At 38.0% G+C, this 22504-nt stretch overlaps 1 protein-coding gene across 1 annotated transcript in view; it reads right to left on the bottom strand.

The window, feature by feature from the left end:
• LAMA4 (laminin subunit alpha 4) overlaps positions 1-22504 on the bottom strand; it is a 106830-nt gene that overhangs the window by 11462 nt on the left and 72864 nt on the right. Inside the window, 18 exon segments of the mRNA XM_032682154.1 lie at positions 1443-1633; positions 2325-2478; positions 3167-3331; positions 4616-4749; positions 6231-6247; positions 6250-6367; positions 7449-7584; positions 10750-10761; positions 10905-10980; positions 10983-11037; positions 12687-12818; positions 14875-15017; positions 15020-15045; positions 16225-16358; positions 18403-18565; positions 18895-19037; positions 20065-20238; positions 21428-21567. Coding sequence (XP_032538045.1) covers positions 1443-1633; positions 2325-2478; positions 3167-3331; positions 4616-4749; positions 6231-6247; positions 6250-6367; positions 7449-7584; positions 10750-10761; positions 10905-10980; positions 10983-11037; positions 12687-12818; positions 14875-15017; positions 15020-15045; positions 16225-16358; positions 18403-18565; positions 18895-19037; positions 20065-20238; positions 21428-21567 — 2113 coding nt within the window.

The following is a 22504-nucleotide window of genomic DNA, read 5'->3' as shown; positions in this document are numbered from 1 at the left end:
ATATACATCTCCTTTATGGAACTAGTGTTTCTGAGAAACATTCGGTGCTGGTTGTTGGAGTAGAATTCAAAGTTGAAGAAGAAACTGCCTCGCAAAGAACTTATTTTAAAAAATTTAAATCTCTGGAGTGAATAAATTCAATACAGACCACAAAAAACTGACACTATATACACTGCATTTCCATTCCTGTTGAACAACAGTGTTGGGGGAATTTTTAACTGTGGTGGCATAGAGGCTTGATAGTTCACAAATCTTTAATGCTATTCCAGACTTGGTGCTAAGCTTCCCCTTCCTTGAAGTTCCTTGTGAAATCCATGGCAACATGAAAAGTTATACATTGTTGGTTTGACAATGTCAACAGTGAAAATTTCTTGAGTGATTGCTGTTATTACTTTGGGTCTAAAACATGTCAAAGTTGTATTGGTGTAGACAGTGCCAAAACCGACTCCTTCTTCTCAGTTAACTAACCTAGCTTCCATTCTTCATATTACCTCAAGAATCTCTACACTGCCACTTGCATGTGTGTGTACATTCCAGACACACTTAGGCCCGTGCCAATATCAGTTGATTTAAAACCACACAAGTCATGTGCTTTTTTTAAAATGCACGTTACAAAGATGAAGATTTAATAATGGTTGGAAGATATGTGTCGTAGGGATGAAGATGGGATGAAGATATTAGAGTTTGGGGTTTCCTTCATATGGGCACTATCAGGACTGCCCCAAGTAAAACACTATTGAATTAAAATAAGCATAGTGTGGTTTTTTTACTTAAATTAGGAAATAGCACTCTTCTGAGTTAGCGGTCTGGTATGCTTCCAGGAAGTGCTGTGTTGTTGAATTTATAGTCTTTAATGGAAACTATTAAACCAAAATCCTCGTTGATCTTAACATACTGCATGACATAGTCTGTGGGAGTATGAAAATGAAATGTCAACAGTATCTGGACTCATTATTACTTGAATTTCCATTGAATTGGGCATAGCTTTATGTCATACTGCACTGTGTAGATTCCTAACCATTAAACTACTGACAAGGTCCACTCAGCATGTAACTGCTTCATTTTTTGGTGAGCTTTCATGTTCTTTTCCACCTCTGCTCCACTGTCATTACTTCTTGGAAAAGACACTGATTGTGCATTGCTTATACAGAACTAACATCCTCAAAAACTTAATATAAATAGGCAAGGAGACACATTTTGTTAATATACAATGCAGATGAAGATTCCAAAAGAGGGATGTAACTGGAAACATTCTATATATTGCTCTTACTCAACTGAAACACGTTTTAATATAACCTAACAACATCCTCTATGCAAAATTTGGCCTAAGATATAAAGGAAAAAGCCAGGGTAACAGCAGAAATGTGTCCCTTTTTAACAAATTTGAAATACATCTTTCTTCTGCTCAGTATATTTAATTTTTATTTCTAAAGTCACTTTACCTTTGACTGAAATCCTTTGGTATGTGATCAAATTCTTGCCGGCTGTTTGCTGTTCCTCCAAACTGATATGCATGTTCGGTTGCTTTGGGATTCATGGGCAAGTGGCACTGAGGGTCCCTTTGCATATTCACTTGATAGAGTTTTTTGAGGCCAGTTGAAGGCTGTGAAATCTTGTCTTTCTCTCTTTCCACCTTCATAGAAAAAGAACTATTAACCATAATTTTAAACTAAAATTGACATAATAAAACAACAGTATCATTTATATCTAAGCTAGTAATATATTGTTTCCTTACATAAATACCAGGACTGTTTCCAAGTAAAATTTTCCTTGAACAGATCTAATACAGATGCTGGTTTAGGACAGAAGAAGGGATAAACAAAATACATATGTAGCTAACATAATTACAATTCAGTTCTTTTGCAGTTTTCCTAATTAAATCTTTTCCTCTCTGCTTTTGATGGTATGAGCTGTACTATAGGCATAAGAGGACATGCTTGAACTAAAAATTCCGCATGCCGAAGGAAATATTTGTTTCGCGTTTATAATAATGTGTGCTAATCATAGCCAGTAGAAAAAGCCACACAGAAGGAGCTGAGAACAGAAGCGGGTTTATTGCTTTTAGAATATAGAAGAAATCAAGAAGGCTTTTTTCTGCAGTACTTTTTTAAAGAAGTTCTAGCAAGAGAGAATGATGCAAGCGTAGGCCAGATAGATTGTGTCAGGGCAGTCATTTGCAGTGATGGGAATATGTAAAGGAGCAGGATACTTCCCTTTATGTATCTGGAATTGTCTTTATGCATTTTGGATCCATGATTTAGAGAATTTCCAGTCATGACATTTTGGAAAACTCTAGGGTAGTACTGGGGCAATTTGCAGCAAACCTTTTTATTACGGTTTCCTTTGGCTTTTGATGAGTTTTTTCCCTTCTTATGGAGAAGAGCTACTGGAGGAGATTCAACAGGGCATCCATACAAAGATGTCTGAACTTTCTCGGAGTACTTCTGGAAATCTTCTACTTCAACCTCTTCATCCAACCTGTTTCAAAGAGGAGGTGACAAAAACACCTTTTTTTTTTTTTCCCCAAGTGTTGGAATTGTCTTCATAAAAGTCACAGAATTGTACATTTGTAGTTTAAATGATGTTTGAATGGGTATTTTTCATTCTTGGATCATGGATAAAAATACAGATTGACCACTCAGTCTTTGGGTAATGTGGACAGCCTATACTACCTCTGACTGTTGTTATGCTAGCATAAACAAAGTATCAGTCTGCATCATCAAATTAACTTTAAAATCTTCTATATAAGAACATTTCATAAAGCAGTTAAGATCAACATATTCTGACCATTTTCACATGACCGAACTCCTAACTTCCCCAGCTCCTGTGAGATGCTTTAATATAATTTTGTTTCAAAGGCAGAGGTGAAAGCTGCATAACATAAATGTAAATTACAGCTATGCAAATTATACATTGCACCAGCAGCATTAGCAGGTACAGTACTGAAAGCTGATTTCATCAAGTTATTCCCACCTTAACAATATCTTAATCTAGCAGGTCTGTGCCAGCAGATTCCATGGCAAATAAGGTAAGAAACTTATTCACACATATTGTCTAGCCTCACAAAATGAGACAGGAATTTTTATTGTGACAATAATCACTTCTCTTGACCTACTATTCAAGCTCTTAGGCAATGACTGCCTGTGTTCGGGAGGAATTTGCGCACCTAGTGAAGTAAGCATTGCTTATGCAGCCAGTGAAGTTGGCTTGCTGCGTTCTGAGGGGAGAGCCACCAAAATAAAACTTCTTGATGCTGTCTGGGCTTTTCCCTGCTCTGTCCTTTGCTGGATTCTTCTTGCTTTGTTTCTTGTCATCAACAGTCAGCTCATACCTGCAAGGGCAAAGCATACATTTGGCAGGCTGGTTTTGGAAATGTCAATGCCAGTGGTTAGACAACATATTACACACACCCAAAATGCTCCACTCAGTGTATACATCTCTGAATGGTAGTGCTCAAAGTCATATGAGAAGACCTTCTTGCTTTCAGCTGTGCAACAAGTAACAGTTCAATAAACCACTGACAAAGTTGTGCACAGAGACCCATGGATTTAATATTATCCTGCGATTAATTGTGAAGTCCAAAAATATACAGTTCACTCAGTGAAGAAAGATAAACTAAACGATTGCTGATAAATGGATGGAGCCACCATTTGGGTAAGATAAGATCTAAGCACACGCTAATCCTTCTTGTTTATGCCTCTATCCCTTTTTCCTTATCTTTCATCACAGAACGTTGAATTTTGAGCTTATACAATGCTTTTTGCCTGATCTGATTTTGCAACACAAGCCAGGAAGGATTCTATTGTTTCAATAAGAAACTGAGAATAACTAAGCATCAGACATAGATTTTGTTTGACAAGGTCGAAATTCAGCACACTCAGGGAAACATGACAATCCCCCAAGGCTATTTCAAGGCACCTTTTCACACCATCAGCTTTTCAAAATATGATTCTTGGATGTCAGAAGTCATAGATACAAACCTCCACTTCTATTAGAAAAGTAAGAATGAACTTCTTGCATCTGCATAGACAAGATTCTTGAAGAAGTTGTTTTGATTATTTGACCTTCTAAGAAATTTTAAAAATAGAAAACAACAGTAAAACATGCTAATAAACCAATGCTTTCAAGCTTTTTAAGAAGCACAGAGAGAGATTTATTCTCTAGTGCTGTATTTAGTCTTACATTTGTGGTGTCAGTGCTAAAAATATTTTGAACATGTTCCACTGTATATATCCCAAATGAATGCTTTATGTGAAGATGCCTCAATTACTTCAGAGTCAATTGGGAATTGCTTTAACAAATTAGAAGAACCAATCCTGCTGAAAAATGAATCTCATGCTTGTCTTGAATTATATGAAACTGCTTTGTTACCTGAGGACAAAAAAAAGGACTAAACTTTGAGAAAAACTATTTTTTTGGTTTTACTAAAATTCCAATCATCTTGGAACTGGCCAAGCTGGCCAGTTTTCAGTCACTGAATTGGTCAGTTAAAAATATGACTTAAAAAAAGCACCACTTACGTGTCACTTTGAAAGTGAGTATTAAATGATAATATGCTTTACAAGAAATATTTATTTTCTAAAGGTAGGGACTAAAAGATGCTGGACAGCTTTACCTTTCTGGGGTGATAGAAGTAATGATGAAGTGGGTTTTTCCATCATTGTAATTTCGGTCTGATGACTGAATTTTGGTTCCACTTGCATTTAAAACAACAGCACCTCTGTCCATAGATATGGATAATACATCTGACTGAAATACAGACAAAAACATCTTCATAAGCAAGTATAACACTGAAAACTTATCAATTCTCTGCATTTTCCTGTTGCATTTATTTTCCTTCCTGCTGTTTTCCCCATTTTTGCTTAATTTGCAAGAAGTTACACTCTGAGAAGCAAAACAAGAGATGATATCATTAGAATTTAAATTCTTGCTGAATTCTGGGAATTTTTGCTGCTCATTATGTCTCATGTATCGGTTACATGAGCTCCTTCCATCTGGCACGAATGTATGATGTTTACATTTCTGGTAACCCAGTACTGTATTGAGCAGCTGTTACTGTGAGATTCCTGCTGTCATAAGATCAAGACATTTTTTTCTTTGCTTAATTCCTCCTGATCAGACCTTTTCAATCACTCAAAATTATCTCAGAGATAAGATCTGCTATCTGGGTCAGGCATATAAGATCATTGTGCCACTAGCAGGAATACTCTCTGTTCCATTAGAGCAAGCACTGTCACTGTGCACTGGTAGGAACCATACTGTCTCATTCTAAGTGCTAAATAGCTGAACTTCTGTTTATTAAGTAGGGCACTTGGCACCTCATAGGATTAGAGCTTTTGAGTTAAAACCTGAAGTGGTGTGTGTAAGTCCTCATTTATGCAAACGATATGGAGATAACTGACACGGTTACTGATTTCAATTTAAGGTATACTCCAGGCTGCAAAATGTGAAGTGTTATCGGTGTCACACAGCCTTCCCTGCTGCACTGCTGATGATATTCTGCAAGGATAGCAGAACAGACATTTGGGGGTGGTTGCAAATGTTCTGTCATCTGAGCTCATGCTTGCTGCAGATGCCAGTCTGAGCCTGCAGGATCTGGGATTGCTTTGTCTCACACACCATTTTGTGTCCGTATTTCTGCCTGTGTCACACTTTCTGAGGGGTATTTAGAGCAGCCTGGCTTCCCATAGCTGCAAGGAGCTATTCTCAAGTGCAGCTTTTCCCTGTCACACATGGAGGTCTGATTACCAGCTGGGAATATAGGCAAGCTTCTGACTGATTTCTGTCGAGTCAGCAATGCTCAAAATACTATGCCACTAATTCAAACAAACTTTACTTCTAGGTGGTTGTCTCTGGAAGGCAAATGTCAGGTCCTTTGCCTTATTTTTGCCGTAGTATTATTTGTACATTGGTAGCACCTACAGGGTCCAAATAGGGATTGCAGTGCTGCTGAGCACAGCAAGATACACTGCGCAAATTGAGCACAAATGGTGATTCTAGATATGATCCAGTTCTCTTTGCAACATCAAGATAATGTCTAAGAATTGCTAGTTTTCATCTGTAGATCAAACGCAAACTGTGAAAATGAAGTCACCAGTGGATACTTCTGTATTGCAGACTGCTTTCCTCTATTATGAAAGCATGAAGTGAAAAATTCTATATTCCCCTAGTATTCTCCTGGAAAAAATGCAAGGATAAAATAAAACTAACTGTAAAGAAAATATACTCACTCCCTCAGAATAGTAAACAACAGCCCGCTGGGCTGCAATGTCCGGAATTAAACCCTCCTTCAAATTCAGTAATAAAGGGACGCTTTTTGGCTTGATGCAATGAAGCTCTCTCCATTGAAGTATGCATTGCGGGACATCTGTGTATTAAATAAAACAAGATTACAAATAAATCTCAGAAAACATTTCAATAATAAAACGGATGAGGTTATTTCTCTTCTTCTTGGTTGGTTTTTTTTTTTAAGGTATGACAAGTTCAGTTCTAGAAAGTCTTACATTTGCCTCCATGTCTAAACCTAATTTATATAGGCTTTCCATCACATGCTGGGAAATCTGAAGAAAGTGTAGCAATTTATTCTCAGTCTCCTGGGATCTTGGCCTTGTCCTAAGTCTGCTGATGTTAGTGAGCATGAGAGTGGAAGCAGATGGGACTTATGCCCCTGTCTGAGCTGTGTGGCACTGAGTCACAATTCCAACACGTGATGTATTAGTTTGTGTGCTGCACCAAGTGTTGGGGTGGGTGGAAGGTGTTGGACATGGTGGTCTATACCCCTATGAGTCTCAGGAGCAATACTGGGTCCAAGGTAGGACAAATTGCCTACAGCTTCCTTGTTGACAGAGGTGAGATTGTGTAGGAGTCTGCAAGTGGTGAGATTCTTCACAGGTGGTAGCATGGCTTTGAACAGACATGACTGCAGGATGAAGAGGCCAAACACTGTTTAGATTTATCAGCCTTGCATTATTATGATGGAAGGGATAAGAAGCAAAATGGCAATTTCTTCAGTGCTATTGCTGTGCAGTGTGTGTGTGTGTCACAGAGGAGGAGCTGATCTTGAAGGGTGAATGTTTTGCTGTCTTTTCCATTTCATACATCTGTATTAGGAGCAGGTGAGGACAATTCTCCTTGTATCTTTAAGAAAACAAATTACATTGCAATATTTCTTTTCAAATACAGCACACAATTATTTCAGGCCTAGCTTTCACACTGCGATTTCACATACGAGAAAAATATCAAGTGAAACACCCTTGTACTGTAATTCAGGGTGAAAATTTGGGTAGTATGTCAGCAGACTTAACAGACACCTCCCCCCCCACCTCCTCTGCCAGTTAATGAGTGAATGATCATTTCCCTGTTCTTCCGTCGTTGGAGTAAAACTCAAGCTCACAGCTATATCCACTGTGAAAATTTTGTTATTATGTCACAAATGATGTCATGCTTACCAATGAATCCTCTGGGCACCCATAGCTGATTCCCAGTGTTCCTGGTTCTTCCAACAAGTTGAAATCCTTCTTTTGGAACTGGAAACCTTTCATGCAGCCTTTGAAGCCGGTACTTCCTGCCAGATGTGAAATAATGCTGCTGGAAAACAATGCCCAAACAAGCTGCAGTTAGATAGCCCTTGCCTTTCTGGACAGACTTTTGTTGCCAAGATGTTCTAAAGGGCTTGGAAAAACTTTGATCCTTTGCTTCACTAGTGCCCAATTCTTGCATCTTTATGTAAAACAACTAATTAGCCACATTATCTGTTTTGAAAAGTCAAAATGCACCAGTTTTAATAATTTTATGGGGAGAAATACATGAGAGTTCAGAGAGGACATACATATAGAGTAACTTTAAAAAGATAAAATGGATGCTGAAATAAACTGAAATACACTAAAACGAAAATAGATGTATTTTAAAATGTATTTCTACCCCTTTAAAGTGAAAATCAATGGATTTTTATCTCCATTTTTTCTAAAATTTTAGAAAATTCTGATTTAGTTTCCTGTCTTTGCTTTTACTAGCAAGCTCTAGTCTTGCCTTTGGAAGCAAATGGATCTCTATTTCTTAAAAAAAGTGTCAACAGAGGTCAGGGAAGTAAGAGTAAATTCTACTTGCTGACTTGTGGGTTTACATACTTGTAAATGTGAGCAGTAGGTGATGGTTTCCAGGATCCTTTTTATGTCAGATTTGAGGTAGCACAGCAGTTGAGTGTATCCCAACTGTTCCTACTCATTACTGTCAGTTTTTCAACTCTACACCTTAACGAGATATCACAACATTACAGCATAGGGTGATATAATTAAATTTGTCCTCACAATTCTCAAGGTGTAAGAAGAAGTATTTGGGTAAAATCATAGTCTTTGACAGGGCAAGGAAATTAGATGGGATCTACTGGGTACCAACCCAAGAGATAACCAGGGAACAAATACACCAAAGGAGTGAATGTGAAATCCAGAGTTTTGACCTGGCTACCTGGAAAACAGTCTTTGTTCTTTAAGCAATGTGGCCTTAGCAGTGGGATTCTTTACACTTCACGTGCTGTGATACTGCTGACATCTGCTTCTGCACTAGGTATCTGTGAGTTATCTTGTTGTAAGGTAGACATGGAAACCTGGCAGATGAATCAAGCTCTTAGAATGCTTATTTTACTGCATTGGCAAAAATGAACCATCAGGTCAAGTAGTGCAGGTGTACTTGTACAAGTTTGAAATAAGGTGAGAGGAGGAGTGCTGTAGGGGCTCAATCTGCTCCTCAGTGAAACCAGCAGGAAGACGAAATCAACGGGAAGGCTTCTGCCATTCTCACCGAGATTTGGATCAAAATGTGGGTTATCAGTCTACCTGTATATCTTTACTCTGACCATGTGACTGCTGATGCCACAAATCTGCCTGTTAAATGCCATTAACCTAACAACATGTTCTAGCAGCAGGAACTATGGAAGATGGGCTTTCACCTAAAGAAAGGCTTCTGAGTTCATTTCTTAACAGTTCTCAGTGCCCCATGCTCCCACGTCCCTTAGCTTCTGCTTTATGCCGTGACTGAGGTGGAAAAAAAATAATGTATAGTGGTACTTCTAGATTCATTTATTTGGAGAAAAAAGGCAATTGACAGAGAAAAGTGCATTTGAAGTGAATGAAAAGACACTGCTTTAAAAGAATATGAAACTCCTCCTCTAAGGCTAAGCTAGCTTCCACCCTGCTGTTGCTCAGCAAAGTCAGTAAAATGTAAGTCTGTCTGGAAAAGAAAGCATAAATATCAATAGTGGATAGCAGTAGTAGAGAGATAGTAGTACATAATCAGTAGAATATTAACTTATGCTCCTGATGAAAATGGAATGATATCACCACATTTGGACCATACGTTTTGCTGTCTACCTTGCCATGAGAATGAAAACTGAGTATAATATCAGAGACAAAGCTGTAGCTATGCTTAAATAATTCTGTATATATTTTTTAGCATTATAATCGATCATATTTTTACAATGTCTACTTTTTTTTTTCTAATATAACTTTTTAATTGAGATGTATTTTTCCTGCTTTGAGACTACTTTCCAGGTGTGTACAAGAATAACTACAGTCTGCTCGGAAAACTGCAGGCATAATTCATGTGATTCATCTTTTATCCTACATTTGTGAACAAGTCTTATCTGCCATTGAACTGCTCAATTGCGTAGATTTCTAGGTCCTTCTGGGCTTTTTCAGTGTTCTTTAGGCTGATTAATCAAAGTAATTTTCACCATCCTTTTGTACTTTGTTCCTAGATCATAATGTATTTAATACCAACTCTAAGAGAGATCCTTTGAGCATGTGCTCTAGACTTTTTATATTGCGAAAATTGAAGAGTTAGTACCATGTCCTACTTTCTCTTTCCCAGGTGCTTGCTAATCCACTGCAGCTTTTCCCCTCTCCACTCCACTAGTTTTCTTAATAGCCCTTTATGACAGACCATTGTAAAGAACTATTTGAAAGGATAGATAAATTATATATCTGTTTCTCCCTTGCCAGCCACTTTGTTCACATGTTCAAATAATTCCATGAGATTGAAAGGCATCATTTTCCTTACCTTATATTTGTCCCTATCTTCAAAGCTTCAAGAAAAGGTATTTATATATATATATATATATTTTTTTACATGGAGGATATTTTAAAGAGAAATGGTATTCCTGTTAGTAGTTGTGACACTTGAAACAGCAGCTGGAGCCCTTCAGAAAATGCAAGCCTTGCTGTCTGATCCTAGGAATGAATATTGCCTATCAAAAGAGCATACTCTTCTCCAAAAGCCAGTCTGCTCTCAGAACTAGACCCTGGGGTCCGGCAGATTCCTACTGCAGGAAATTAGAGTTATAAACTCTACACAGACTAAACTTGGCTTCTGTCAAATGGCGCAATGGGAAAACGAGACTTTTTCTTTTCTTCCCACACCTACACAGAGCCAGCTGACTTGGATCTAGAGAGAACCTGAGATGGATAAGAACTGAAATGCTTAGTAGGAAAAAGATCATCTTTAGATTTGAAAATGCAGTTGTTAGAGGGTCTTGATCCTGCAGCTAGTGCATTGCTATTTTACAAAGATCACTTTTTGCAGAGTAAGGAGGAATAGTAATTTTATATAATCACGTGTTCTTTGAAAATGCCTTTTTATTTTAAGAAGCTGACTTTTTCTGTTACCCTTACTGAAACTAGGCCAGTTTCAGTAGAATTTAACTGACTGTGATGGATCAAGTCTTATCCTTGGTACTTCAGAGCTCTGAGAGGACACTTAGAAGAATGTCTGAGGGGTTGTTTTACATAAGGTGTTGATGCCAAAGGAAATGTTTTATTGTTAGCCCTTCAGCAAAGGTCATACAACAAAACTAAATATGGTGATCACTTGAATATAATGATTGAATCCCAGTCGTAAACCGACCTGGAGGCAAGATCTCAGCAGGTGCTCCTCCAATGTAGATATCTGTGAATGGCATTGCTGTTCTTTCATTGTCCACACTTTTATATGTCTCCTGTCTACTACCAAGATCATCTTCTTAGAATTGTGATAGATAATAGAAATCTGAAAAGAAAAGCGTATGTTTAAAATGTCATCTTTTGTAAGTCATCATGGTGACCTTGCAAAATTGATTGGATCTTTGTATCTTTTGTTTGAAAAGTTCCTCCAATTTATCAAAGAAATTGTTTGTACATTGGGAGATATTGGCAAAGATTACACTAGGAAGCTTATTTTGATTGATCACAATTTCTCTGATGACTGAATCCTCAGGATATTTCACTTACAAATAAATCCACATGAAAGTACTCTTGTCAAATTCTGCACTGTGGCAAACAGATAAGCTCCATTAACTCAGAATGCTTCTTGATTTATCCAAGAAGTCAGGGCATACTTCTTAAAAACTTATTTTGTTGTGAAAGCATAAAAGGCATAATTGTGCTGTACTTTAATATAAATAGAACTATAGTTGAGGGTCAGGAATCAAGTTGAGTTTACATCAAGTAGATGGCAGGAGAAGCAACTCACTAAGGGAGATTTGCATAGTCACAGTTACCACTGGCTTAAACCAAATTCCTGGAAACCAAATGCAAGTAAATATTTTACATCTGCCAAAGTCCATAAAATACTGTGCATATATAAAAGGATGCTACTAAATCAACTCTCTTTTCAAATGAAATGGGAAATGCTATATTTTTGTACTACAATGCATAGCACTAAGGTGGTGTCCTAGTTAGAACAGCTGAGACCAGTTCATCACTGTATGGGTGTAGCCCAAAACTGTGTATTCTATAGCCTTCCATGCCATTTCCTAGAAACTGTGTCAATAGACCATTTACACCATCTGCCCAGAGCAACCCTGACTCCTCAGGCTATAAACTGGGTGTTAAGAGGCCTGCGAGATAGGAGGATGCTCCTGTCCTCACACCCATTGTGGAACTCCCCACCCTGAGGAGGCACTGGGCTTCCTGCCTGAACCTGAGGATATATATAATCTTGGAGTCTTAGGACTTTTTTAACCACTCGTGGGAAACAGAGAAGGACTGAACCACCACTCTCAACCAGACTGCAACCACCACTCTCGACCGGACTGCAATCACCACTATTGACCAGACTGCAAGAGCACTCTCACCAACAGGTCTTTTTCCCTCTCCTTTTACTTTGGACTCAAGGGGCCCAACGAACACTACTCTCTTCATGCCCCAGGGTGCTGGGTTATACATTTGGGTTTTGTGGGTTTAAAACCAATTGTTTGTCTGTATAATCGTATTTATTGTATTATTTCATTAAATTGTTATTCTGATTATAATCTCTCTTTTGAGTTGGGTTCATTTCCCCTGCCGGTTTACCTTTAACCAGCACAGGTGGTCAAGTTACCATAATGACATGATTTTAGTTGAGGAGAGTTGTATATTTGAAATATAGAGCTGTCTTTGATATAATTTAATTTGACTTAATAACACTTTTTCTCCCATGTGAAGTGTCCTTGGTCAATAATACACAGAATCTGTCTAAAAGCTTCAATCTGTGAGGAGGAAGGGAGAGCCTTCCCTTTCCACTGGTCAGTAGTGGTGGGACTTGCATGCAATCTACTCTTCAACCTGTTCTACTATATCACCACCTGGCCCCTCATCATGGGTGTTGGAGCAATTATTGCTGCTTTGGAGTTTCTGGGATAGCTGGTCAAATGGTTATGATAGTAACCACATCTCTACCTCATGAAATTTAGCATCATTAATCTGAGCCTTCTTCATGGAGTCCTCGAGAAGCACAGGACCATTGCTGAAGCCAAAGTCATAGAGAAGGTACAAGAAACCATTGTGCATCTCTAGGCTGAAGAACATGCTCTGTATAAAACAAAACAGCAGTCAGAAAAGCAGTATGTGGCAGCAACTAAAAAAATAATTAATAAACAATGTTATAAGAGTGATATTGTGAAAAGCATGCTGGGAAAATATATTTTTATTTGCAAAACTATAACACAGTTATATTTTTATCTTTATAATATATGTGTATATATGCACATGCACACGTAATTGTTTTATAAATGATACTTATTTGAAGACTTGGTGAACTGTTTCCCTATAGAAATAATATTTAGTAGCACAGTAATGTCAATATCTTTACCAGCAAAGTATTCCTAATGTAACACAACTATTTACTATTGAAGAAATACCACATGCCCTAAATGAACGATGTTATACTGGTAAAAGCAATGTTGTGCTAGAATGGCTGTATCTGCATTAGCAGCTTCTGTCACGATGTCTGTAATGACTCAGGTTTTTTTTGTCTTTACAAAGACCTGATCAACACTGATATATTTACTGAAGATTGAGCAACAGCTAGAGTCTATTTACTGTGTATTTGGCTTTTGGAATTCCTGTCAGTTCTTGCTTTAGCTTCTCTTCTGTGGCTGGATGACCTAGATTTATAAGCAGGAACTATACTTTAGAAAGTCTTTAAGGAGTGCTTGAAATGAAGATCTGTACATGGAATTAGCCTTGTCCCAAAACTGAACATAAAGAAACAGAAAGGGCAGTTTACAGCATAAGTGCATCTGTGTAATGTTTTTAATAATGCTTGTCTTCTCTCCTAGTGTTCATACTGTTGTTTCCATGCCTAATGGAAACATGGGAACAATAATTCTCAAAACTCTACTGCAGGCCAAGAACAGCTGTCTTTGACATTAGATGAGTCCACCTTCAGAAGTCATTATTTAAAGAAGTAAGAGTAGGTTTTAATCTAGTACTTTTAAATGAAACTGCAGCGTGGCTTTTGTTCTGAACAGCTTAAACTTGAAAATGAACAGGGATTACATTCAGAATATTTATGAGCTGTCTTTGCAGAACTGAATAATGGACTGGCTTACACAGACTTTCTAAAAGTGCTTGTGAGAGGACATGGTCTCCCACAGCTGACATCCAACTTGACTGCAGCTTCCACTGTCAAACACAAAATGCATATGGTCTCCAAAACCTCTAGGTGCTTTTGCTTGGAAGAAAAATAACTGGCCTGCAATAGAGGCTGTTAAGCTTTTAACAGCAGCTGCTTAGTCAAAGCCTCCTAAGAATGAAGGTTAGTGGTAGCATGAGTAAATTGCAGCAGAGTAAATTGCTTCCCACAACCCTCCTCTGGAAGTTACTCTAAAGACAAACATTAGAGAGTTCTAATGAGAGTGGATTTTTTTCCCTTCTAAATGCTTAATGCAGTGTTACATGTAGGTGTCTAGACAAGTTTCTGTCTGGAGACTGCATCTGCAAACGAAAAATGTTTTCTGTGGCTTTCCCAGGTTGTAATCCACACAGGACTTGCGACCTTGATGTGGAGATGTCCAAAGACAAAAAATCCAATGTCTTCAGAAGATATTTTCATGTGGAGTCTACTTTCTTCAAACTCTTACAGAGACTGCATCGCCCTCAAAGTTCAGAAAAGCTGCTGACATTTGGATCAAGCATTTTTATTTGGAGTGCTTTCTATTTTCAGTAACTTAAATATTTAACTCTAGTACACCCTGAGGCACAGTTATAAAGTGGCAGCTACCAAAAAGTGTCTGCTTTTTGAGAGTTACTTCATAGAAATTTCATATCGCTTTGATTGTGCATTCATAGTTAAGTAAAGGTACAACTACTGGGCTTAACTGGAGTCTCTCTCGAAGTATCATCACAAGGATATGACCAGTTTGAAGTCCTGACTGTCTCTGGATGAAAGCAGAGTTCAACTCAGGGCCTCATCTTTCTGAGACCTTTTCAGAGCAAGTTCCAGTTCCCTCCTAACGTATACATGCACCAGATGAATACAAAATATTTCCTCTTTTCAGAAGTTAAGTGTAAGGACATAAGCAATTTGGATTGGGGAACTTATGATGCTCACGGATAAAGGGTACCAGCAGGATTTGGTACTCACCCCATTAATCATCAGCAGGATCAATCCATTGTCCGTAGGTGTTCGAACTTCTATGTCAAATCGAGTTACCTGGCTGAATCTTCCCCTTCTCTCAATGTTTCTTGCCACGGCATAGCCAGAGCCATCAAAGAAATAGCTCACAGCCGGCTCTGAGTGAAAGCCAACTTATCTCTATAAAAGAATGAGATGGGGAGGATCAGTTGGTATGCACCCATTTTAATTTGGGGAAACTTAAAGACCTTTACATACTTTATTGAAATAATTGTTCTGAACTTCTGCGTCTTCCTGGCAATGGTGAGACTGATGACTTTCTTTCAAATTTTTTTCTATGAATTCTTTTTCTGAAAAATAGTGTGTAGCTTCGGAGGTGTATCTAACTCCTTCATCATGCTTTAATCCTGTGCTGTATGTAGAGGACAGGAAATTCTTTGCTCATCCTTGTAAAGTGACAGGCCACAGCATCTCCTCATTATAAGGATACACATATATTTCTATTAAGAGTTTGCCCAGTTTGTATAGAAATCCATTTGAATTCTCCGAGGCCTTTAGCTGAGCATGGACTCTGCTGGGAGCCCAGGAGTAGCAGCTTGTCGTGGAGAGCAGCTGCTTGCGCTCCCTGTGGGAATGGTGTGGAAAGTCATCATTTGTGCTATCCTAGCACTTCCTACATTTTTTCCCACTGCATGAGGCAAATTTCTCTCCTGTTCTTTCTCTAGAGAGGTTCTACTGTTGCTACCTGTTGTGTAAGAAAATACCTGCCTTGTCTGTGCTAAATGACTGCTACAGTTGACATTCACTTCTACTTTAGGAGCTGCATTTCCCAGTTTGTGAAAGGCTTATCTAAGGAATTTCTGTTGTGGATTTAAGAGTGTATGGCAGAAAGATAACTTCAATATGGGCTTTGCTACCTGGGGTGGGACTGCACTCAAGGTTACCAGACCCACGAGAGCTGACTGGCTGTGGCTGTATCACTTGCAGCAACATAATTTGAATAACCTGTCCTAGACAAGCAGTCAGGTAGGAGCGACATGGGACATGCTTCGGCTAACATGACAGTTCCCTTTTGGAAGGCATGATCAAGATTGTGAGATAGTTAGTGGAGACTACAGAAAATTATAAAGTAAGGGACCCATAAGGATCATAGAGTCCAACATGTATACATACACATACATACATATATATACATACATATATACATATAAAACTTAAACTTGTTGATGCAATCAGGAGCTAAAAGTGACCAAGTTCCTTCTGAACAACTCAGTGTCACCTTCACGTTTGTAAAATAAAATCAGGACTGCTACTTGAAACAAACCAGAGTAGCAGAGTGAGGACTGGAGTGTCCCCTACCTGGCACAAGGTGGCGATGTGGTGGTGTCGATGTTATAGACGTGCTTGAAGTTGTACAGGCTGATCACATCATTGTTTAGGGTAGCCAGTTCCAGACAGCCGATGAAGCCAGGTAGGTTCAGGCTAGGAGGGAGCTGTGCAGAGGACAAGGAAGAGTAAAAGGGGAAAGGTCACACTCTAGTTAGGTACTGGGAGATCATTTGTGCCTGGGATCAGTTTTGTCCCTGTGCACTTTGTATTTTGAAAAAAATGGGGTGATACTACTGTGAATAGTCTTCACAGACCTTATCATGATATGGTCTATGGGCTGTAAGTTAAAAGGGAGCACATAAATGGTCTCACAGTGAGAAAATTAGGTCAGGAAAGGCAAATGCAAACAAAAGCTTCCTTTGTAGTTTCGAGTGGAAAAGGGTTAAGATTTGACTAATAACTGATCTTACTCAATGTATTTGAATCTCTCAGTAGATAATTCATATCTAATGTATAGACATTGTTCACCCTAGAAAAATAACTTCTTACCATGATGAAAAGGGAGAGAAATGAGAGAGCTCTTTAAACCCAGGAGACTGGGATTCAAAGTCTGTACCAGTGGGTAATCCTCGGTAGGTATTATTTTGAGTTAGCAGGATGTAGAAACTTTTTCTTTTAATAAAGGTCACTGCAAATGGAATTTAAATAGCCACACTGGTGAGGGGAAAATTCCAAAGAATAAAGCTGACAGAGCTAGTGAATCATTTGTTTTATATTAAAATATTCTGCCCTGTGGAACAGGTGTGATATTAATAACAGCTCTTGTACTTCAGAGTTTGATCACTGTGAGTAAGTTCATCTTCTCATTATTCCATTTTGCTTATGATATAATAGCAATGGTAATACAGCAATGCAGAATATATGTAGCTGTAAAGAAAATCAGATTCTTATCTGCGGCACAGATACATTTGGTAAATGATCATGGTTTTCCCCCCCCTTTGTTTCGTCTACTATTCTGTTTAATTATGTTAAGGCTGAAACTTCCAATGGTTAGAAGTAGGTGGTACATTCATATTTGCAAAGTATGTAACTGGGAAGCAAAGGCAAAAGCTTTTAGCAAATAAGACTGTATGCTAATAAATGAAAATGTGAGTTGCCCTTTTCTAAGGGGAAAGAGGCCCATATGCTTATCAAATAATACCATGAATCGTTTTCTTCCCATTTTCTTTCACTTTTCTCTTGTTTTCCCTCTGCTCTGCTCTGGAACACACTTGGAGGGTTCATTTACTGGATGACTTTTTTGTGTGTATGTGTTCTATTCCCAGGCAATTTGCACCCAAGGCTCAGTAATCTAGAATTTGGATCATGGTATCTATCTGGTAGTCATAACAGTGCAAAGCTCAGGAATACGTAAGTGTATTGAATTAATCTTTCCTTGTTTTTATACTGTTAGAAGAGCTGCTTGTGGATCAGTATTGGATCTTTGTAGCACCTGCTACAGCTAGCCTAAAGAATTTAGCATTCTCTAAAGCCTTTCTAGTTATGATTTTATTCAGCAATGCAATTTTCATAGCTAAGATAGTTCATAGCAATTTTTAAACACAAAAAGAGGAACTGGTATGCTCATGGAAGCAGGTAAGTGACGTGCTAATTCATGCTGACTATTACGCACTAGACTTAAGTGTCTGACACAAGTCTTCAGACATATTTTGCACAGGGAACTTTTCATGCTGTTATAAGGCTGGATTTAAACCAATGATAATTTAAATTCAAACAAATTACTATATTGCTAGTTGTCCCACGTTGTCCTGATATTAACAATACATTACTTTTCATGTTTGTGACAGTTGTAAAAGAGAAATTCTAAGTACCAAGAACTCATTAACGTTGAAAAAAACTGCTAGCCTGCAAGATTTGTTAAGCTGGACTAATAGACCGCACTTATGCGTGCTAGTAAACAATTAGCAAGCCTTTTCTTTGGTTAAATTTCTGAAACTTGAACACCGGCTATCATCAATATGATCATCTTACTGTATGACATAATATACAAGAGAAAACTGTTTTTGCCATGGCTAAAAGATGGAGTCCTAGGTAATAAATGACTAAATAAGGAATTCTCTTTATATACCATTTCTTTGTTTAAAGGGAAGTCCAGCAAGATAAGTTTGCACTATTTAGTTTTGAATACAGAATATTTATCTGACCAACCTTGAAGCCTGGAGGCACTCCACCGACATAGAAAACAGCATTTTCAGGTTCCAAATTAAGGAGAGAGCCAGGACCAAGAACCTCTCCCTTTTTGATGAATTTTTCTTCATCTGTGCTGCTAAGACTGGGCACAGTTAAAAACATTTTGCCGTGTCTTCCAATCCTGTAGAAAGGAATTGTAAGAGAAGAGAGTTTCATGTTGGCTAGACTTAAAAAAGAACAAGCAAGCCTCCAGCTCCAGGAAGGGTTTTATTTCCTTACTAGAAGACTAGTAATCTGGGGGAAGAGAAAGGTAGAAACCACAGACACTTTCTCTTCCTCCATGTGGCCCCTTGGATCCTGGTTCTCCAAAAGCAGAGAGAATTTCCATCTATTTCAGAAGGAGTAGAACCAGGCACTGAAGATTCCTGTTGGGCAGTTCTGACACAGCCTTTTCTGCTTGATTTTATTTTCCTACTGTTGATTTGGGGAAAATGCACATAATCACTTTACCTCTCAATTTTGATGATGCTGAAGTAAGAAGGCCAGGTGCTGACTGGCTTGGCATCCAGAGGTATCTCCACGTCTTGGCCCCCCAGATTATAAATGTACACAAGGTTGTCATTTTTAATTGCAAGACCAATGTAATGTTTTGCCTAAAAAATCAATGGAGAAGGATGTCAGAGATACAACATCAAAAGAGATTTAACGCAGAACATTAGTAAAGGGAGGGCTTTGATAAACTAAATGACACCTTTTAATATTACAATTAAAAGCTATTTAAATATAAACAAAAGCTTCATTCTCTAATTGGTTGCTTTCACCAGATAAAACTGTATAGAAAATCTCTTGATATTTTACTTTATATCAATTTTCACTGCCTTAAATACAAGGTCAGTGAGATGTCTGCTGACCATGAATTAGTCATGTTCAGTGGGAAGCTATTCATCAGTATTTGGTGTGCAGTGTCATGCAGGAAATAGTCTAAAGCCTAGGTATTATGCTGCAATTAAATATTCTGTCAAAAGCAGTTTCATTCGATTTATATTCAGTAGTCATTCTTTGTAGAAAAGCTTAAAAATAAAAAACTGCCTCTTTACCCTTCCGAGGTAACAAATTGCCAGGATTATACCTGGCTTGTGAGGTGTGATTTTTTTTCTTTTAGGAACCATAATTTAAAGAACTGCTATTTCAAAGCAGTGATCTACAGAGTATACAACAGCAGCACAAGCCACAGATAAAGAAAACTGCTTATCTTGTGGGCCTCTGGCCTCAGAGATTTGGAAATGACACTGTCAGCAACATAAACTGATTAAATTGTATCTCACAAAAGCCAGGTGGGTGACATTAACTGCTTCAGAGCTCCTTGGTACTAGCAGTGGAGATAGCAAGTATGGCTTGCATCAGTGTCAATCAAAGCAGTAGACTCAATAGGCAGTCTAATTTCCTTTTAAGAGAGAGTCCTTCAGTGTTTGAGGCGAGAAGTCTCAAGACAAGAGTCTCAGGAACCCTTGCTCTTTGCTTGTCACAAAATCAATGACAGTCATATAGTAGACACCTCTATTTTGAAACAGGAAGAAACAGTGAAAGGAAAAACCAGGGGCAAATAAAATTCAACCTATTTCAATTTTCATTTTTTTGTTAAAATATATGTTAAAAATATTAACTGAATTGTTCTCTTACATTTTTGTTTCCGAGGTACAAAATGAATCTGTTTGGAGATACTGTCAGTTGTGGATTGTCTTTCTGAAGCTTTATGTACAAGCTCATGGAAGTGAAAGATTTCAGTTCCTCCACGTTGATCTTTGGATTGACTTCAACAGCTGATTGGCCTCCAAACATCATGGAAACTTGGACCTGCAGTTGCAAGTGTGCTACGTGAGACAGATTATTGCTGCCTGGGGTAATTACTTAAGGTGAATATGCAAGAATACTTAGGTAAGTACTGGCTTAGTGTGAGAGTAGAGTTGGCACCTGTGTGTTAGCCATGTAAAATTGCATGCTTATAACATCATTTCTGGAAGACACTGTAAAGAACATGAAAGAAATTAATTTTAAAATTAATTAAAGGTCCTAATTAACTCTGCTTAAGCATATTCATGTAGTAAATCATATATCAGTGGGAGACAGATATATTCTTAGTTGAATCAGGGCACATAATGAAATCCTTACATAGCTATAAAACTTCTACTAATAATTTATTTCTTTGCTTTGCAAGGAGCATAACCAATTTTCTGTTCATGAGTAGTCCTGTTATATTACTGATTCTACAGTGATATTTATGGGATGCTAATAAAATTGTAAAATCTTTTCATTTTAGTTCAAATGCCTTCAACATGACTGAAGTAATGCTTTCAAATTGAAGCACAATATACCTGAATGGCAAAATACATTTAAAGACCAGTCAAGCACTACACACATACTGATTTTTCCTTTTCTTTTTTAAGTAATATACGTGGACTGCATATTCCTGCATTTTGAACATACAATAATGAACTGAATTTTTTATTTCTCTGAATGAATTCAAATACACTTTTAATTTTTGACATTGGTATTCTTGTTACAGAAAAAAACTTCATTATTTATGAAATGAAAGTGTTTTTTCTCTATTAAATATGTGCAGGCCAAAGGTTCTCTTACCCTGCAAAAAATTAATTAAAAAGAAATACTGTTATCTCAGAAAAGTTTACATTAAATTGCCATAATTACTATTCATGATAACTAATGCTGCCAGTTGAGTAATGATCTATTAGTTTTAGCTTTGAATGGTTCTGTTGTGGAGGCCATCTTATACACTGTGCCAACTTTAATGAAGTTCCTAGTGCAGTAGCAATAGTCTACCCCAACTACCATGATAATGTTGACTGCTTGCAAAATAGCAACTGTAAAGATTTTACTGACCTCCATGGTGCTTTGTTTCTCTACTTTTGGGGAGGTGATAATGTCCAGGTTTGGACTTCTAACACAGCCCAAGGAAATGGAGGTTATAGTAAGATGCATTTGATTATTAACACTAGTATCCAGAAGTCCCATCCAAAAGTTTTACCTTGCTTGCTACACTCCTGGTTTGTGCAATTAACTCTCTGATCCGCTGTATGCTGGAAGAAATATTGTTTGCTGGTGCCTTCTGTTCTACTCTGCGCAGTTTGTCCAGGAGTTCAGGAAAAACTTCTGTAAGTTTCTTCACTGTAGTTAGAAAAAAGTGACAATGCGATTTTTTCCTCTTTGAAACACTGATTTTGCACCAGGAAAATTTCTTATTATCCTCCTAGGTTAACTTACCTGTCTCCTGCTTTAAGAACAAGTCCACACTGCAGTGTATGAGAGACAGTGATTTTAGAAAGAGTAGTGAATTATAAGAATCTAGTATTGCAAAAGGTTTTGGGAATAAGTTTGCACAAAGGAGACTACGTTTTAAGGGGACTCCTAGGTAATACTGTGGTGAGTTACCTCTGTAGTACTTTCCTCAAGGAGCTCTGCAAATGTTAATCATTTTAACCTTTTCATCTTCCTTCAAGGCAAATACATGTTAAACCCAATTTTACAGATATGGTAACTGGAGCAGAAGGATTATTTGTTCAGCATCTCACTGGTTATCTGTGGCTGACCTGGGAAGTGCATCTAGGAGTTATGGTTCAAGAGCTCTTCAAATTCATTGTAGGGGAGATGTATAGATTGTTTTCCTCAGCTTTCATCTGTGCATCTCTCCCAAAGGTCATACCCAGATAACAGCAATGGCTGCACAGGTGTCTGCATGTGGTTCGCAGCCCACTCTCATAATAGAAACACCGCCACTTTCAGACTGTGGTAACAGGCCTGTAGTGTACAAAAATAGAAGGCCTTAGGTGATAATGTGTGTGCACCTAAACTGTACTTACTGCCTGCCCCAGCCCTTGTGATTGGTAAACTCTTCGGCTTTCCTGCCTACGTCTGCCAGAGGTTGTGAATGAGAGTCCAAAATGGTCTTTTGCTGCTGTATCTTCTGGTGGTACGTGTACAAGTGTCATTGTTATCATTGGGAAATACAGGGGCTTTGTTGTGTTCAAAGGGCCATAAGTCCTTTTCCAAAAAGATAAGCAGAACAAATTATCAAGAAAGAAAAATAACAACCCTTAGTTATAAT

Source organism: Chiroxiphia lanceolata, chromosome 3, assembly GCF_009829145.1.
Source record: "Chiroxiphia lanceolata isolate bChiLan1 chromosome 3, bChiLan1.pri, whole genome shotgun sequence".
Lineage (NCBI taxonomy): Eukaryota > Metazoa > Chordata > Aves > Passeriformes > Pipridae > Chiroxiphia > Chiroxiphia lanceolata.
This window is presented reverse-complemented; position numbering and strand designations above follow the sequence as displayed.